Here is a 19,303-nt window from a genome sequence, read left to right as displayed (position 1 = left end):
CGGGATATTGGGTTCCCTCCCCCTTCCTTTATAACTGAGTGTCTGAAAATAGTAAAATTGAGCCTTGATCAGAATGTTTGTTGTCTTGGCTCCATTCTTTCTTCCGCCCCGTCTAGATTCCTCTCTTTTCAGTTCGAACTGCCATTCTCAGTTGAACCGTTCGTGTTGTGGACTGCAGGCAGGCCGCAACACCTTGGGACATATTGGAAATTCCAAATCCCAGACCCACAGAACCCAGTGTCCATCCTTAAAATAGACTCAGGGGAGCCGGGCAGTGGTGGCGCACGCCTTTAATCCCAGCACTTGGGAGGCAGAGGCAGGTGGATTTCTGAGTTCTAGGCCAGCCTGGTCTACAGAGTGAGTTACAGGACAGCCAGGGCTACAGAGAAACTCTGTCTCAAAAAACCAAAAATAAATAAATAAATAAATAAATAAATAAATAAATAAATAAATAAAAATAGACTCAGGGGGCTCTGGATGCACACTGGAGTTCCAAGGCCCAATGGCATTTCCAGCATGATCAGTTGGGCCTTCCCCAGTCGGGTGATCTGAGCCTCTGCTTTGTCACTCCTGGTCAGGTTCACTGACTCCCAGGAGCTTCATTGAACTCATCTGTGTGATGGGAGCAATGACACAAGTGCCAGGACCTCTGTAAGACTAAGTGGAACTTAGGGATTCTCATTCAACCGTGTTCTTCTCTCTGCCTCCAACCTGTACACACTGCTGTCCCCTGACCTCCCATCGAGCTCGGTTTTAGGGAAACTGGCTACTAATGGAGGATGCTGTATTCTGTAGCAGCAGCTTAAGACTAGCATTGGCAAAGTGATTCTATGACCCAGGGTTCGAATACCACCTTCCTCATTCCCTGCTGCGTTCCTCTCTTGAGTCTTTTGTCCTCTTAAAAATGAGAGTTTGTGAAGGCAAGGTCACACCACGGCAATGAGACATGCACACAGTGAGCACCATGACACATCTGTCATTCTACTACTCATCGTTACTCACCTATGGTCACCCAGGGGAATAGAAAATGTCATAGGTGAAGGCATGTTACTAATGCACGTATTTCTTGTGCCCACATCAGACAGCCTTTGGCAACCAAATTAGTCCTGACTATGACTGTCTTGCCCTGGGCTCCTACAGGCTGAGTTACCTGAACATGGCTGGCCTCCTCCTCTTAGCCAGCACACTCTGGGTGGGGTACCTTGCCACGCTTGGTTTGATGTGTCCTGGCAATGGGGATGAGTATGCCCCATAGATTTCAGGCATCACATCCTAGATGTTCATCATATCCTGAGGCATTGGGATCTTTCCAAGGTTCCCCCTGGTACCTTTCTATCTAAAGGATGCTGGGAGCTGTCCAAGAAGGAAGCCCCTACTGTTTTCCGTTCACTCAGAGGAAAATTTTCTCTACTCCCCACTCCAAAGGAGAGCCCACAAGGAATGTGAATTTATTTAAACAGTAAACAACTCAGCTCCTAGAAACAATAAATACTCAAATGAACCCCAAACCAACAAATTGCATCCTTGGCTAATGAGAATTTTTTTTTTGTTCCTCTGTGAAGAACAGATCTAAGCAGTTTAGCTTCAGGAATTCAGGGTACAGCTTTTAGGGTCTGTGTCCTGCCCACCTCTCTCATGCTCCTGTGAGCACCCTGTAGTCACGCAGCAAGAATCCACAGGAGCCCTGTCTTCTGAGAAAGCCAATAGCAAGTATACCGTGCTCTACCTTAACAGCATACACAGTGGGACAGTGTGTTCTGAGCAGCCTCAATATCAACTAGAGAGGTTCCGAATTAATCAGATGCCCAGCCTCCTGAGCTGCCACCACCCTGAACTCCAATGCTTTCTTTCAGCCCACAAGAAATCTCAGGCCCCCGGGGAGAGATGTCTTGCAGGACTCACCAACACAAACCAAGCAGGCCTCTGCTTTCCTGTCGGCTGGAGAGTTCCCAGCAGCTCTGGAGGGCAGCTGGCCCTTGACTACTGGCTTCTTGGAGTCAGATGGCCCTGGAGGTGACTCAGGGAAGCAGCTGAAGCTTGGGGGGGTGGCTTTGTTTCAGGTCTGGGTCTGCTGAGAAGCCACTGTGGGTGGGGGACCTAGTGCTTTTCCTGGGGCAGGATGGGACAACGTCCATCTCCTTTCCTAGGAATTCCGTGGTGGGGAGAGGCTCCTGATGGGAGTCTGTTTTTGCCTGTGGGCAGTAAAAGGATCCAGCTGCTGCTCCCTCAGCATCTTCTGTCCTTGCTCACTCCTCCCGACTGGAATGCCCGACCCACCCTGACTTCTGGGCAGATTCTTACTCAACATCCTCTCACCCCAAAGCCTTCACCCCAGGCATGATCAGTCATGTGCCCTCTTCTGGAAGTTCTCTACACCTTGAACTATTAAACAGCACTTCCCATGCTGAGCCCCAGTACTTACAGCTAAGGACCCCAAACTCAGAGCCCTTCCCAAAGTTGGCCACCCAGGGAGACCCACCATCCCAGCTATTGTCAACTTTCAGCTCAGGGATAGAGGCCATTTGCTTGCTCAGTGAGTGGTAGTCCCCAATCCTGTAGGTAACTGGGATGGATGGGGAGAAGTTCAGGCAAACTCTGGGGCTCCCTTAGGTGTCCAGGAATAAGAGCAGGAGACCCCAATGCTGGTGAGGAGAGGGTAAGAACACATGTGGGCTCAGATTCTTGGACTAATGCTTGCTTCCTCTAGATCTTTGATTAGAGGCTGACTGAGCCCCGTGTATCCACTGAAAAATGACATCTCCCCTTCACCTAACAGGAAGCCGGATATGCAATGGGAAACAAGCAGAGACGGGAGGACAAACATGATGTGGGAACACAGCAGAGTCAGACAGAAAGATGAGGGAGGGGACATGCATGGCACATACATGGGCCTCCTGGCGGGCAGCCACTCACCAGTTCCTTTCTGAGCCAGGCTATAGCTTCATCGATACTCTGGAAGCCTTCCAGCTTGCCTGTGGTCAGTGGCCTGTCACCCCTGCCGGCACTCCCGGAAGGTGGGAGAAGATCTCGGGGCTCCTTTAGAGGCATCAAAGGCTCTTCACCCCCACATGCTCCCTGCTCCAGACTCGCCTCTTGCTGGGCAGCTGGCCTCGGGAAAGGCCATGTCTGCTCCTCCAACCTGGCCTGCCATTCCAGGTAGGAAGGTCTTCGGGTCTCCAGCCTCAGCTTCTCAGTGAGGGCCTTCAGACTGAGGAGGTGGTCATCGGGAGGTACGGCTGCCCCGGCTGGCCTGTCTTTCTCACCCACTTCTTCCACTTGAATCTGGGGCACAGACATTCTCTAGTCTGCCCTGGTAGCCAGACATGGGAGGCGGTAGGGGCCGCTTGGGAGGCTTACTGGGTAGCAAGGTCAAGTCCTGGTCCTTAATAGTCTCATACGGCTGCGGCCATGGCGCCTGAAGGCATTGTTGGGATGGGAGTGAGTCTCACGGCTTGGCAGCACCTGGCGCCAAGCAAGGCTGTAGCGTGTGCCTCTCAGAGCAGCTGTGAGACTCAGGGTCTATGATTTGTCCTGTCGTAATCCTGTGGCGGCCATGCTTCACAGAAGGCAGGATCAGACAAGCATCAGCAGGAAATCTTTGGGACAGCCTCCTCCTCCAAGATCTCTCTATGCTTGCTGGAGGTGTACAGGTCAAAGCCGAAGGAAATGCAGAAAGTAGGCCTGCAAGAAAGAAAATAATCATATCAGCCCAGGTCTCATTCCCCAAGATGGGAAACTGAGGCTCAGCAATGGGACTTCTATGAGCCAGTTCTTGGCAAGAAGTAAGGCGATTTCACAGCCTCCAGGCAGAGCAACTGATAAAACTGGACAGAGCTTTACTGTCAGTAAAACCATTCTACCTCTCTGAGCCCATAGAAGACCTTGTAGCAAGTGCAGGTTTGTTTTAACGCCCAATTTACAAAGCAAGAACCTGGGTCTCCAAGAAGCCAAGTGACTCACCACGATAGATCCCTCAGCAAGAAACAGGGAGAAGGCCAGCTGGACACAAGTTTCTTCTCTGGGAAGGTCCTCACAGCCAAGTGGGATCCCACACAGACTCAGGACAGGTGTCTACTGCCCCTAGCCACCCTCAGACCCATTACAGCCCCACCCTTCATCCACACTCAGCTTCCGGCTCCAACAACAACACCTCACCTCACCTCATCAGAGGAAGCAAATAAACCCGCAGCCGTGGCAGGCAGGAGCTGCTGGCAGGAGCTAGACTGAGAAACTGAACAGACTCGTGACTCACTCTTGTGGAAAGATGATTCTCCCATTCACCTAGACTGCCCATGGGGCAGCACTACCTTGCAAGGGATCCAGGCTGTGCTCTAAGCCGATCAGCTTGGCTCTAGTAAAGGGTATAAGCCAAGACCCTTAGCCCATCATATCAAGGCATAGCTGAGTTAGAAGCAGATCCGAGTCTCTCGGCTTTAGCATCTCACATCTGGGGAGATCTGGGCAAGGACAGTAGAAGGCACATGATTTGAACTTGGGTTTGAAACAGATCTCTGTTGAGCTCTAAAACAGGAATGAACGGATGTGGAAACGCATCCAAGATAAGGCCCAGATGAAGAGCTATAGGCTCAGCCTCTTGGAGCATATGCTGTCCTCGTGTGGAAAAGAGAAGAGATGGAGCTGCTTATGGACTTGTGTGTGTTTTAGCTCCTGACTTCTTGGTGACACAAACTGGTCATGCTGCCTTACACAGGCACTATCTCCACCCTGAGGAGGATCTTCTTTCCTTCTGAGACTGTTACATCGTTACATTGTCCAAGCCAGCCTTCTTTCCATTAGTGTAGCACACTTGAGCGGTGGCTGTGTTTCTTAGGGAATGGGGCTGCGTTTCTTAGGGAATGGGTGGGAAAACAACTTGTCTTTCTACCTGTTGAAATGCATGAAATTGTTTCTGCATTTCAGTGGTTGTCAATCAAATCGGTATTAAAAAGTTAAAAGAAAAATTCCCTAATCCAAAGAAGAATTCATTCAGGGTAATACACAGTGGCAAGAACTAGGGATAGATGGAGGTGAAGATTCAGTAGGCCAAGATGGGGGTGGTGTGGGAGCAACTGGGGGCCATTGAGGGAGGATGTGGGGTTCTTCTTGCCAGGCACACAGATCCTCAGGAAGGTGAGAGCAGAGCTTTCTGCTCAGGACCGCTCCTACAAGCCTGGACTGTGAGGAGAGCAGATCAGAGCCCTGGGTGCTGGCCTCCCTAGGGTCTGAGGCTACCCACACCAGGGCACCATTAGGAAGTGAGAACAACATTCCAGCCCACAGATAGCAGAGAAACGCAGTTTCATTTCTTGCCTTCTCTGGGCAAGGTAATAGTATCCTGAGGATCCTTGATTGTCCTGAGGGATTCTGAGCCCATTCTGCTGGCCCCGAGGCTACCCCAGCTCATCCCAGGGGGATTCTGAGCCCATTATGCTGGCCCCGAGTCTACCCCAGCAGCAGCCTCAGTTTCCAGAAGCTCCAAGCACATAGCTAGAAAACCTTCTTTTGAGATGCTGAACTGGGGATCTGACCTCAGGCTAGCTGAGCCTCCGGCTGGCTCTCTGCATGCCGGGCCGTGGTGGCGCACGCCTTTAATCCCAGCACTGGTCTACAAAGTGAGCTCCAGGACAGCCAGAGCTATAAAGAGAAACCCTGTCTCAAAAAACCAAAAAAAAAAAAAAAAAAAAAAGGGGTTGAGACTACCCACCTCTTCACATATGCTCTCTGACTGTTACCATGCCAGGAAGGCACAGCAACTCTTGACACTCTGCCCCTGTACTTTCCCATGGTTGCCTTCCTCAGATCTCTCCAAGTGTGAAAACTTGGGAGTGGCTTTCTGGGGCCCTTCCCAGGCGCCTGCTGTCTGCTTTTGTGCTGAGATGCCAGCCTTCATTCTAAGTACACCTGGGGCAGCTGAACCCCAGAAAGCTTCCTTCCTCAGACAAGGGAGCTCTCATTACAGCCAGCCGAGCTTTTTGGAGAAAGTCCAATTTAGACAGGCTGATGAGCAGTACCAAATCCTGGGAGAGTCCGCACAGGCAGGAAGGCCTTTCTACTCCTGCATGCTCCTGTGTAGGGGGTGGCAACCTGCAGGGTGAGGTAAGGGTCTTCACTCTAGTCTCGCTGTGTGGCTTTGTTTTAATGACTGCTTCTGACTAGACCCAGAGAAGGCCTGAACAAGAGCTCAGTGAGATGAGTTAGCCTAGGGGCCATTGATTTACTACTTTCATGGGCTCTGTGAAGTACAGGGCGTACCCTGACTCTCTCCAGCCTTGCCCTCATCCAAGAGGCAATGGAAAGAATGGGTACTACCAAGTAGGGAGCATAGAGATCAGAAAAGTGAGGTGTTTCCATGAGCAGGCTATAGGTAGCTGGGACCTGGGCACACAGCATCATCTGGTTTCTTTCTGCCCAGCTCAAAGCCAAAAGGCAGCTTGTCAGGCCTGTGGCTTCAGGACCACTCTGTGCCTCTCCATCGTCCTCAGAGATGTTGGATACAACCAGAACTCAGACACTCTGCAGACTGGCCTCTCCAAATGCAAACACTGGGTGGTCCTTGGGTTAAAACAGGAAAAAAACAAAAAAAGTTCCAAAGGATTTCAGGATGATGTCTGCCTCTGTTCAGGGTGTCGATGACTGAGAGCATTTGAGGCTTAACCAAGGTAACAGAGCTGTTAGCTCTGCACCCCACGTGCAGGAGGTCTAGATAAAATTACATTTTAAAAGGTTGTAAAGTGGATGTAACCCATGGATGATGCCACATTCCAGTCCTTTCACCTCACCGCTGCCCTGAGCTGTCATTTTTGGGTCCTTGATCTTTTGGGTGACTTGAGTTGTCTCTGTTCTTTGGCATCTTTCCTTGGAAACCAAATGACCCTGGTATCTGAAGGAGGTATCTATAAGTGGGTGTAGGAGTTGGCCTGGAATGTTACCCACACAGGCCTGGAGAGGCACCAAGAGAAAGATTCTTCATCAACTGCCCAGTGAGTGGGCACTTAGCTAGATTCGTCCTGAGCAGGTGGTGAGGTCCTGGATGGGTGTTTGGGATAGGTGCCATCCATGGGTGGGCAGAATGGCAGCAGGGCCCTTCTGTTTTTTGTTTGTTTGTTTGTTTGTTTGTTTGTTTAAATATTAGAATGCTCTGAAGCCTGGGCTCAGGAAGAGCCCCCTGACATGTTGAGCAACAGTACCAAGGACTTACCTCTCCTAGAGTCTCCTGGAGCCAGTAAACTTAAGAGGAAAGCAAGAAGCCAAAGACCACTCCCAGACCTGGGGCCCAGGACACCAGAAGAAAGCAGACAATCTCATAATCCAACCGGGATCAGGTATGCCCCACACGGCAGATGTCCCATTGGTAGCAGGGACAAGCCTTGCAGGTGTGCCAGTGTCTCCGAAGAAATGATGTGTGGGCCTGAGGACCCACTCTGCACACATGGTTGCTGTTCAAACATGCTCCAGGCTTCCAGGATAGCAGGGGAGGCTTTGCCAGCTGTGAGCTAATTCCTGGGCTGCTGGAGGAGGTGGGTGGGTAGAACTCCATCCGTCAGCCAACACCTTGTCTCGTTATGAGCTAATGTGTTCATCTGGTAAGGCTTCAGGCCCACTTCCCCAATTGGCTCCTGGGCAGAGGAAGTCTATGGGGTCTGTTGACTAATGTTCCTCTAGACTCTTTCCACTGGGACCCATCATTTCCTCTACACACACACATACACACACACACACACACACACACAGCCTCTCCTTCCCCCTTAAATCCCATGACTTTGTATGGCTGTTTCTTCCCCCTCCTTTCTCTACCTCAGTTCTTAGGGATTTGAGGCCCTTTTCCTTCCGGGAGATCTCTTTCATCTCCACTGGCTGGGTGGTGTGCTCTGGTAATGACAGCACACAGGAAAGCAATGATGTCACCACAGGATTAGCTAATGCTTACTCAGAGCAACCACACTGGGAGTCATCCTAAAAACTAACCCGGTCCTAACGCAGAGATGCACATAGAAGCCTAAGATGCACAAGTTATTGTTCCCGTTGTACTTATGGGGAGACCAAGGCCCAAGTAGGTGTAGTCTCTTGCCTACGGTCACAGAGCAAGTCAGTGGTGAAGTTGGGACTTGAGCCCTTAGTGTCTGTGTTTAGGCTATCTCTTAATGGGTGGGTTTCTTGCCCCTCTTATAACACAACACTTGTACCAGTCTTCTTTTTTATAAGATTGATTGTATTTTATGTATATGGGTATTTTGTCTGCATGCATGTCTGAGCACCCCATGTGTGTAGTGCCTGAGGAGGCCATGAGAAATTGTCATATCTCCAAAAAGTAGAGTTACAGATAGTTGTGAGCCACCATGCAGGTGCTGGGAGGTCAACTTGAGTCCTCTGGAAGAGCAGCCGGTGCTCCTAACAACTGAGCCATCTCTCCAGCCCCTAACAAGGCCTTCATGATGGTCTCCCTCTGCCACACTGTGATGTTCACAGTGTGAACCAGGATTTTGATCTGAGATCCAGAACTTAGCATGGTGCTGCCCCTCTGTAACCAAGCCAGAATGAGTGGGCACATAGAGCAGACCCCTGTCTCTGTGGCCTGCACTTGCTCAGGTGTGTGACAGTTGAATGGGCTCGGAGAAGCAGAGGTGTGGCTCCAGGGCTTCCTGTGGACATCCCCTCTATCTGTCCTCAGAAGCCGCCACGCCTACCCCTTCCCTGCCCTGCCTGGGAAGTGTCTGAACAAGAATATGTCTGTAACCCATGTGACTGGATGCAGGTGTAAAGCCTCCCCTCCCCTCCCCTCCCCTTCTCCACGCAAAACAGGCACAGCCTCAGCTTGGGCCATGTTCTGGGACTTTGAACGGGAGCAGAGAGGACTCCCTTGGTGCCCAACACTGTATGAGGTCATTTCTACTTGGCACCTTCTCCTGTTCTCTGTCCTCCAGAAAGACCATTCCACCTTGCTTTAAGGAACCCTACTCCTCAGCTCTTAGGCCGCTGACACCTCTCACCTCAAGTGATGTAACTGAGCTGATAAGAGCGCTCCTTACCCCAAGCTAGCCTTACACTTAGAAGTCGCTGGAGTCGCTAGCCACTTGCCATCACAAGGAGAACATTTACTGGTGTCTAACACCAAGTTCACAAGACAGTTTGAGTCCCCCAATTAGACCTTGTTCTAAGCCTGACTGCTGTGGAACACTGTGCTCTGGGGCATGACAAGACTGTTGCCATCTGAACTCTCAGCAGCCGATATTACCCAAGGATGACCCATACAAGACTGGGCTCATCCTCCATCACGGGAGGAAGGAGCATGTGAAGCCCTACCTCTCCTCAAGCATATGCACAATTAATAATTGCTAGAGGGAGCCTTTTCTTCAGTGGTGGCCCATGTTCCCACAGGGAACTCCAAATGTTCCCCAAACTCCATTGGCTCACTAAGCTATCTTAGTGAACAGGCAATTATTCAGTTCCCCACAGCCTACCACCTAGGCTTTGATGACATAGCCCTTCAGGTTATCCTCTGAAACCTAAGCTACTTCCAGCTGGATTCCTGACAGAACTGGCTAGCAGAAACTCATAAGGAGAGGAAGGAAAAGAACATGGTGAATGCTCACTGAGATTTGGCTTTTGTTTGTTTCTAGGCCACAACTAACCTCCTCCTCTTTGCTGTCTGTAGGGAACTCCATGTTGTGTGGAACCAGAGGCAAGCCTGGTACCCACTGTGTTTGTCCTCTGGAACCACAGGACCACCCCCAGTCCCCTTCTTCTGCCAAGGTCCTGCCTATTATATTTAGGCATGTGACTTGAGCTTGACCAATCAGAGGCTCAAGACTGGGCTCTGAATTTGGAGTGTGTGAGATCCAGATGAGGAGCCAGTGAGAATTCACATGTGGTCACTTAGGTGCCAGTCCCAAGACAGTTGTGAAATGCAGAGGTCTCTGAGACAATGGTTTCTACTAAATAACCAGGGCCTGGCTCTGACTTCTGGTTCTGCCCTGCATCCACCAGCTTTCTTCCTTGCCCCTTGCGCCCTCTCACTTCCTATGGCTGCCCAGTATTGCTACCACCTTCCTGCTTTCTGTTGCCTATACTCAAGAGCCCTGGCTAGAGTTAGGGCTGCACAGCTCATTTACATAAGCAAGCAATGCCATGGAATGTCATGACACCCCAAAGGCCCTCTTCTCCCACATCTCCCCGTATGTTGAGAACTAACAGGATAAGAAGTCACCCTCTTAGTGATTTTTTTTTTTTTTTTTTTTTTTTTTTTTTTTGCTGAGTCTGTCTGCATTCGTGGTTGTTTCCTACTTTACAGTCGACAGCAAGTGGCACCTGGTGAGGACAGGGTGACAGTTTACCATCTGTGGCTCTTTATACCTCCTCTGCTCCTTCTAGCAGAAAATGCCACCCAGGGGTCATTGAGGAAGAAGACCTGCTCTGGGCCTTCCCTAACAGGCTGCTGCAGGACTCCCAAACTGGGGCAAACGTTTGTATGTCTGGCCAGGCTGGATGACTGTTTGGAGATGTGCCCCTCTTTGTCTACCTCAGCAAGATGACACTTCCCACAGCGAAAGTTGCTCAGGAGTGGTTCTGTTGCTATAGCTCACCTCCTATAGCTGGGCTCCATGGATCTGAGCCTCTTGTACTAGTAGGATATTCTCAGAATTGACTCCTGATGTCACCTGGAGACTTTCCATGCTGCCTGAGAGAGGTACAGGAACCCTAGTGTTTGGGGTTGACTTTACAAGTTGGAAACAGAAGACCCATGTCACAAAATCCCAGCCCAGGAACACTGGCAAGGGTCTGTGATCTTCATCCAGGAAAGGAGGCACATTATTTAGAACATAGGTAGAGATGGGTGCCCTAGGCTCAGCACAGGCAGGGCACCAATGATAATAATTTCCAGAGGGCCTTAACACAGTTGAGCCTCAATTGTTCTGACTCTACAAGGTCCCTGCAAGGATGAAGAGCATGGGTCTTGGGACCAGGGTTCTGCTGGGGAGAGCCGAGAGTTCTCTATCTTCTGCCAACTTCCCACTGATGCCCACCATCCCCCTATTTCTCCCCCACTGATGCATACCCCTCCCCCATCCTCACCTTAGGTCCAAGAATGCCTGGTCATGCTACAGTATACCAGGTATGCTGTCTCCTTCTAAGTGGCCCCTCCCTTCGTGCCCTTGGATGTTTCTCTGGGGCTCCACTAGTATCGACCCTTTATCTTCTATAGTACATCTTGGATCCCACCCGAGCAATTGTGCTTCTAGGTATTATTAATAACACTACCAAGCTTCTACTACCTAACAAGCCAGACACTCTGAAAAAAAAAAAAAAAAAAGCACTTCATGAGCTTGAGGACCTGCGACTGCATACTCATTATATGTGGAAACTGAGGCACAGAGATGAGAAAGAACTTGGAGGACAAGCGTTGGAACTGGGTGGGTGTGAATAGAATGATGCCAGCAGGGTTGAGCTGGGGGCTAAGCTCTCTCTTCTTATATATCTCAACAGGACGGGGCTCATCTGTCCTCTGGTAGACAGCTGTCCCAGAGATAGATGGCCCAGCTCCTGAAGTCTAGTGGTACTGTCCCCACCTCAAGGGCCACCTTGACTGTGATTACATGCCACATACATGCAATGAGTAAGGCCAGGGTCAGGTCTTTTAGACTGCCTGGTTGGGCAAAGTGAGTTGGGGACTGAGTGACCAGCCTAAGGCTTAGGCTGCCTTCATGACAGCCCGCCACAGCCTCCCATCACATTCCTGGGGCTGCCATGCTGTTTTCTAGAACATGCTATCTGGGCATGGCTGACTACTTCCTTTCTGAGTCCCACCCATGTAGAAAACTTTCCATCGACTGGTGTGACTTAGTCATTTGGAGAAGATTCTGGAATGAAGAACTGGCCACACCAGGGGTCAAGCCTCCTCAGGATCTGACTTTCCTTAGTAAGGCAGGTACGAGGAATGACTGTCGTCTTCAGCGAGTCTGGCTTGCACACTCCAACACTGTCTAGCTACCCAGGCCTGTACAGCTGAGCCAGGGCAGGCCTGGTCAGTGGACAGAGACTCACCCGAATACAAGGAAGTCTGTGTTCCTCTGCTGAGTGTTTTGCATGTCACCAAGCGACAAACTCCACCAGAAAGTTGTGACTGGGCAAAAGGCAATGTCTTTGACCTCCCCAATCAACATGCTAGGGCATGCAGCCCCCACAGCCCCCTCTGCTTCCACCCACAGGCTGTGCTCTGAGTGGCCTCCAAGGCTGTAGAGTAGAGGACAAAGTGGGCTGAGTTCACAGCCTGCACGTACCTTCTTGTCTCTTAATCAGGTCTGGGCTCCTTCTCTGAAGAGGAAGCTGTCATAGAGCCATGGAAACGACAGTCACTGGGCTCTACCGTTTTTGTTTTTGTTTTTTTGTTTTTCAGGTGGTGGGAGAGTTATAGATCTGGGCTCATGAGCCAGGCAGGCTTATCTGTTCAGGTTTAATGATAAACCTGATGCTTATCTTGCATGGGGTGGGGCGCTCCTATCCAACTCACCCACGCTGGAAGGTGTGCTCTGTAATATGACCATCTGTGCTTGGCAGACATGCTTCAGTACTGACCAGCTGGGGATGAGAGGAGGGGACACAGCCACACCCCACGTCCCCCCACCCGCCTCAAGCTGCTGACACAAGCTGGGCACTGCCCAGAACCCTTTTCCTCCTCTTTGGAGTTGCCATGGTGACTGAAGCAGGAGGGACACCCGCTGATCTGGCCCTCTGCCAGTCATCTTTCCCCTTCCCAGGCCCATCTTTAATCCAGCTCCTAGTCAGTGTTGATGGAAAGATCTGAAATGGGGTGTCCCTGGCTGCAGCTGTGGGCAGGGAGGGGGCTAGTTGTGTTGGGGTGTGTGTGTGTGTGTGTATGTGTTTATTTTATTGGCTGTGGAATGGCTGTTTTCTCTCTCTTCTCCCCTCCCCTGTGTGTGCATTCACATGTGTATGTAGTATGGTGGTGATGGTTGTCTTGTTGGATGTGTGTGAACATGAATGAATAAGCTGTCTACCCAGGACACTGATGAAGCCATCTGAGTGCTGCCTGGACAGTTCCTTCCTGCAATAGAGCACCATGAAAATCTATTCCTTCCTTCCACAGAGGCTGGTGTCTGTCTCTGGGCTCAGAATCATCCTCTGTAAATAGGCTTTGCTGTGGGGACACTTGAGCTTGTGGAAGGTTCTGCCACATGACTCTTGAAACTTGTAAGGTGTAGCAACTGACTTCTGCCTATATGTAGGGAGCTGGCTCATTCCTGAACTGAGAGAGAGGTGGTCCTGATGCTAGGCCCGAGGACTCCAGTGTGGGAGGGCAAGAAGATGGCACGGGGTCCAATATAAGTGATGGGAGCTATGGGACAGCAGGGGCAGCACCCGGCTTGGGCAGCCTCAGGAATTCTTCCCTTGGGATCCTAGCATTTCTAAGGGAGACAGAAATAAGAGCTCAGCCTGGGAATGGTGATAAAGACATCACATCAGCCCAAAGCCAACTCCTTGGAGAGACATGACCAGAGAGCTGCTTCTGAGCTCTCAGTGAACACACAGTGTATGCACTGGCCTCTGCTTCTTTCTGGGACAGCGTCTCAAACCATAGCAGTCAGTGGGCTGGTGACCACATTTTGGAGGCACAGGCAATGGAACCCACTTACCTGCATTTTCCCAGGGACCTTCACCCAGAAAGGCTTGGTTTGCAGTGTCCTGTGTGAATGGCTGCCCCTGCACTTGGGATCCAATGCTTCCAGCTGTATACCTGAAATAAGATTATCCATAAACATTTTCAAACCACACTGCCATTTATAAACCGTTTTTTGTGGCCTGGGCGAGATAAAATTTCCTGAAAGTTAGACCCCATAGAAACCCCAAACCTCAGAGAAGAGAGAGAGAGACATCATGAGACTGGCCTAGGATCCCATGGCTCTATTAGTAGAGCTAACTAGACTTGAACCTGAATCTTTAAACTCTAAGCAGAGTCCTGCTTTCATTGTCTAAGAAATGGGAAGGCTTGTTTCACCACTCTGAGACATGATGAGGGAAGAATCTATTACAAAAACTTAGAAAGACCTTTGCAAATGCAAAGTGCTAGGTCCATGCTGAATAATTGATAGGCTTGGCTCCACAGGCCTCCTGCAAGAGTTTGCTTTCATTTTGCCCAGTGAAAAAAGTTGCTAAGAAAACCCGCTCCAAGAAAGCTGTGTGCATTCCTATGGATCTGGGAGGGGTCATGACTCCCAGGATCCATAAGCTAATTTACATCATCCCTGAAAGGAAGGCAGAAAGCATGGAGCTGCTGTGAAGAGGAGGAGGAGGAGGAGGAAGAGGAGGAGAAAAAGGAGGAGGAGGAGGAGGAGAGCTAGTCTCCTCATCTTGTCCCCTCCGTGGCCCTGGGCTAGGGCTTCTCGGCACATGTGGAGGAAAGTACCTGAGAGGCAGAATAAGAGGGCAGAAAGGAGTCTTGAGAAATGAAGGGAAGGAAGGGGGTCCTCCTGGAAAGGCAGACAGTCTGTCACTGTCTCAGCCAACCACCCCACGTGATCACAGAATTCTCTCCAGAGACCACAGTGGCTCCTAGGAATCAGACACAGACTGACCTTAGGAGCAGTTTGTGGCTATTAAAGCAGAATGAGGTGTGTCTCCCAGCTACAAGAGTAGTGCATGCTTCTCAGGAAACTCAGGTACCACTTCACAGTTAAGGACACAGTGGCCCACTGGAAAGCGTCCCAAGTGGCATTTGTCCCTGGCCCCGAGACAAGGCGGTTAGGCCTATTCAAATCTATGATAATAGGCTCCAACTTCAAATAAGCAAAACCAACAAAGTCTGGTTCAAACAAGAATCTGTTCTATTTGTTTTCTATTTCATTCTGTGAGCTCTGGAGGCCCAACTGTTTTTGCAAGGATTTCTTAAGAGGATTCCTGGTGCACAGTGTGTCTGCTTGAGTACAACACCTCTACTTGTTACCTGAGTATGCTGACTGCCCAGAGATTGGAGGGTCTTAGGGTGGTTTCTTTGAGATTGGATGGGACACAGTAAAGGGTACAGTCAGGTTACAGTTGGTCTAAGCTGGGATATGGATGTTTAAGGTGACCAGCAATAGGAGCATGCTGTGCCCACAGTTCTGAGTTCTAAGTGCATGAAGACAGATGAGAAATGGGGTTGTGTAACCTGCTCCCCATCCTGTCAGCAGAAGCTGCACCTGATGGGACATATTAGGAAGGGATCTGGTGCATCAGAGAGATACAAGACAGGGGATGGGGCAGGAGATGTTGGAGCCTGACCACCAACCACCTCTGTGATATTGAATGATAAACCTAACATCTCAGGCTTTAGTGTCTTCCCCATAAAACAAGATCATAGCAGAACCGATGGTCTAGGAAGATCGAATGAGATAAAGCATGTGTGGTACTAATGATACCTCTAATTGGACTGCGTCCCCCTGCCCTTGACTGGTGTTCTCCTTGGCTTGTCCCCTGGGAAAGCAGCTTCCCAACCGTTACCACTCAGTAGCGCATGTCTGTGTGTTCTAAGACAGGCAGAGCACCAATTCAATGTCGCCTCTGGCCAGATTCTTTGTTCCTTGAGGGAAAGACCACCTTTATAACATTCCTCTACCTGATGCTCTTCTTGATCCTAAAGGGCTTTGGAGGTAATGAGAGGTGTTCTGGGTGGTTTCACCAGGCTAGCTGTCCCCAGCTGCATTCAAATGGAGACTCCCTCCTTCCATGGTTCACTGGGTGGGAAAGCCCCACCCCTTCCAGAGGTAGCAGTGCAGGTGTGCCTTGTTCTCTCTGGCAGCAGAAGCATTCAGTGGTCAGCAAAGCAAACATGTTCTTTTTTTTTTTTTTTCTCCCCCTGATCTTTTTGAAGACAGAGGTATTCCAGAGGGGTGGGTTGACACATGAATTTGAAGGATAGATGGACTTGTAAACTAAAAGTATCTAGGGAGTACTCCAAGGAGGAGATGGTCAGGGTACCAAGAGGCAGATGGCTGGGATGTTGGAAAGCCCCCAGCACAGGCTCACTGGATCTGCTGGAGCTTTGGAAGTAAACACATCAAAAGATGCCCAGGTGTGGGCAGAACTTGCCATCCTACTGGCTTTCACTCAAACTTGATAACAGGCTTGCAGCCCGCCATGTTTTCAGCAGCTGCTACCAACCGATCAACAAGACAGATGAGGCAGCTCTGGGTCTGGAGCAGCTGCCTGTCTGACTATTTGGTTTGGTCAGGCTCAGGTCTGTCTTCTGTTCCCAGGGTTCCACATCTGTGCATACTCAAAGACTAAGCATCTGATGTCACTTCTGACCTGGTGATAAGTAGGGGAAATAGGCCCACCCCACGGCCTCCTGGTCATACAGGTCCTCATCAAAACTTGTTCAAGGTTTTTACCCCCACTATCTCAGCCGAGGTCCTTCTGGCTGCCATTGGTCTGTCCCTAGGCACTGCTCAGAGGCTCTGCTGACCTCTTGGAATGAGGAAATACAGACCAGCCTTTAAAAGTTGGCGCAGTAGCCACTGTATAGGTTGAGCCCTGGATTCATGCAAATTTGCCCTTCAACATGAAAAATGAGATTTGACCCAGGTTTGCTTTACAGGTCCCATGTAACACATCCTGGGATCCAGTATCAACCAGCTCCCACATTTGAATCAGGGTACCCTAAAAAGAATTTTCAGCCCCAGTGTGGAAGGAGGGCTCAGTTGACCTCTCTGAGGTGAGAAACTGAAGCCTGTCCCATTGGATGGTACTCTGTAAATACTTCCATGAAGGTAGTTACCATATACCAGGGGACTCTTGGAGAGGCTGAGGTGTGCAGAGGGCCTGATTGAGGGGAGCTACCTTAGAGAACAAGGCCCTCCCCTGATGCCCATGAGACTCAGGACGACTGTCCACAGAGCTGCTCCTGAGATGATCTGACATGGTGGCTTGGTAGAGGGGAGAGGGTGGGCTACTCAGGAGGACAGGTGGGTATAGGAAGGGTGGGGGTAGGGTAAGACAACCTCTGACCCCTGATGTCCTCTCCCCTCTCCTTTCCTTTGCTCTCTACTCAAGAGAAAAGCAGTAGCTGTTACTGGGGAGACAATTGGTTCTTAAGGGGCAGGACCCCTGGCCCAGGTCCCCAGATCCTGTCAACCTAGCCTTTATGGAAGCTCAACTGCCACTTCCTATTAAACATTAGCCCACTATCTTCGTTTCCCACGAGCTGAGCCAATCTCATCCCTCTAGGTCGCCTTCCTCCTCACTGACCCAGAGTGCACTTGATTATGAGATTCCGGTTGCTTCATTTTCTTCTTCTGTTTCGTCTTAAGATGAGGTTTCATGTAGCCCAAGCTGGCCTTAAACTGGCCTTAAAGGTAGCCAAGAATGAACTTGAACTTCTGATCCTCTTGTCTCCAACTCCCAAGAGCTGGGATTACAGGCACATGCTACCAGGCCCAGTTTATACAGTACTGGGTAACGAAGTCAGGGCTTTATGTATGCAGGGGACTTTCTTAGGCCACATGACGAGCCTCTCGTGACCGTGGGTGTGAGTAGTTCCTTCCTGTCTCGGGGCCAAGGTAGATTCCCTGGCCTCCTGAAGCAATCTTTTTCTAAGAGCATTTCTGGAGTGAGAGGGTGAGGCACAGGCGTGTCTCTGTGTTTTCCAAAGCCACACAAACTGTTCCAGTCTACAGAGACTCACACTGTCTCCTCAAAGAGTAATCGTAAGGTTCAGTGACCGAGGATATCTGGGTTCTCAGCAGTGAGGTCAGGAGAGGTGCTCTGGAGAGGAGCACCTTCATGGTATTGCTTGACAGACAGCATGTAGTTGCTTTGCCAAGTTCTTGAAAACCACCCTGGCAGGGTCCTCCATCTCCAGGCTGAGGACAGGCTAACAGGTGGACAGCTAACCTTGGTTAGCTTGGCTTTGCCAAGACTTTGAGTCCCAAGCCTGGTGGGAGAAGAGAGAAAGGAGAGAGAGAGACAGAGACAGAGACAGACAGAGACAGACAGAGAGGAAGGAGGAGGAAAGAGGAAAGAGGAAAGGGAAGAGGAGAGAAGAGAAGGGGAGGGAGGAGAGTGGAGAGAACTCTGGTGTGTGGAGGGGAAGCTACTTTGGAGCCACATCTACTAGGCACTCTGTACAGGATGTGGTCTCATCCCAGATTCTCCATGGATGATGGTTTGGTGGTGGGAGGGAGAGACAGAACTTGCTGGTGAGTGAATGAAACTGGGGACACCAACCTGGAGCCAACTCATCTTCCAGATGTCCCCAAGAGGGCTTACCCACAACAGAACCCATACATACAGAAACCACATCTGAGAGAAAGCCTCCACCCCCACCCCTGCCACACACACACTTGTCTTTCTGGCCATTGAGGTGCCCAGCTCTAAGGCTGACCTGCTCATTCACTGCACATCGTTTGAGTGTACAGTCGCTCTGGTATCCCTGACATCACTCTTGGGGTGCCATAGGGCTAAGAGCCATGAGTTAAGGGTGGCGCACGCCTTTATCCCAGCACTTGGGAGGCAGAGGCAGGCAGATTTCTGAGTTCGAGGCCAGCCTGGTCTACAAAGTGGGTTCCAGGACAGCCAGGACTATACAGAGAAACCCTGTCTCACACCCCCCGCCAAGAACTCTCATCTCTCTTAGATGTGTAGGTGTGGGGGTCACCAGCCTAGATGAGTTGATCTAGACCAGTCCCAAGAGCTCGCTCTCTCTCTGTCTCTCTCTGTCTCTGTCTCTCTCTCTCTCTCTCTCATTACAGACCCCCCAGGTTCCCACCTGGAATCATACATAGCCCTGAAACCGCTCAACAAGAGAGCTGAGACCAGAGGCATGGAGTCCACACCTGCCCCCCACCCCTTGCCTTCCAGAGAGGCCTGAAACCCCAGGAGCAAATACGAGGGAACCACGCTGTCCTATGGCGGTGTCCCCCCCGCCCCTCCAGGGCTGTGGGATCCAGGGACCCCAATGCCCACCCTGAAAACCTGGGCACCCGGGCTCCTCAGCCAAGCCTCATTGCCGCGAACCCACCTTCTTGAGCTCCAGCCGCACGTCCTCGGAGCTGTTGCGGTCCCCGCCGCCAGCCCGCGCCCGCCCTCCCTCGGAGCTCGGCTCCCGCCTCCCGAGCTCCCGGGCTCCGTGGCGGTGTGAATTCTCCGCACCGTTCTTTTTTGAAGGGACGTTCTTTTGCGTTGCGTCAGGGCGGTTGCCTGGCGACCGCAGAGCTATTCCGCCGCCAGCCTCTCGGCGCCGCCGCCCGCCTCCCATTCAAGCCGCGGCAGGTCGGCCTCCCGGCACCGCTGGTCCGAGTGCACCCGGGTCCTA

General features: G+C 50.9%; 1 protein-coding gene across 3 annotated transcripts in view; it reads right to left on the bottom strand.

Annotated features, from left to right (window-relative positions):
- Fam167a (family with sequence similarity 167 member A) overlaps positions 1–19,092 on the bottom strand; it is a 29,420-nt gene extending 10,328 nt beyond the window's left edge. For 2 of the 3 annotated variants that reach the window (XM_021181964.2, XM_021181965.2), the window contains exons 1-3: positions 19,010–19,092; positions 13,650–13,750; positions 2,914–3,681 (exon numbers count right to left, since the gene is read on the bottom strand). In XM_021181964.2, the coding sequence (XP_021037623.1) occupies positions 2,914–3,297 (384 nt within the window). In that variant the 5' untranslated portion in view covers positions 3,298–3,681; positions 13,650–13,750; positions 19,010–19,092. Of the gene's footprint in view, positions 1–2,913; positions 3,682–12,275; positions 12,325–13,649; positions 13,751–19,009 lie in introns of those variants that run through there. The other variant, XM_029468700.1, reaches the window with a different exon arrangement.
- Between the last annotated feature and the right edge of the window lie 211 nt (positions 19,093–19,303).

The sequence above is a fragment of the Mus caroli genome, chromosome 14 (genome assembly GCF_900094665.2).
Source record: "Mus caroli chromosome 14, CAROLI_EIJ_v1.1, whole genome shotgun sequence".
Taxonomy (NCBI): Eukaryota; Metazoa; Chordata; class Mammalia; order Rodentia; family Muridae; genus Mus; species Mus caroli.
The sequence above is the reverse complement of the archived record's forward strand: the minus strand, read 5'-3'. Positions and strand labels throughout refer to the sequence as shown.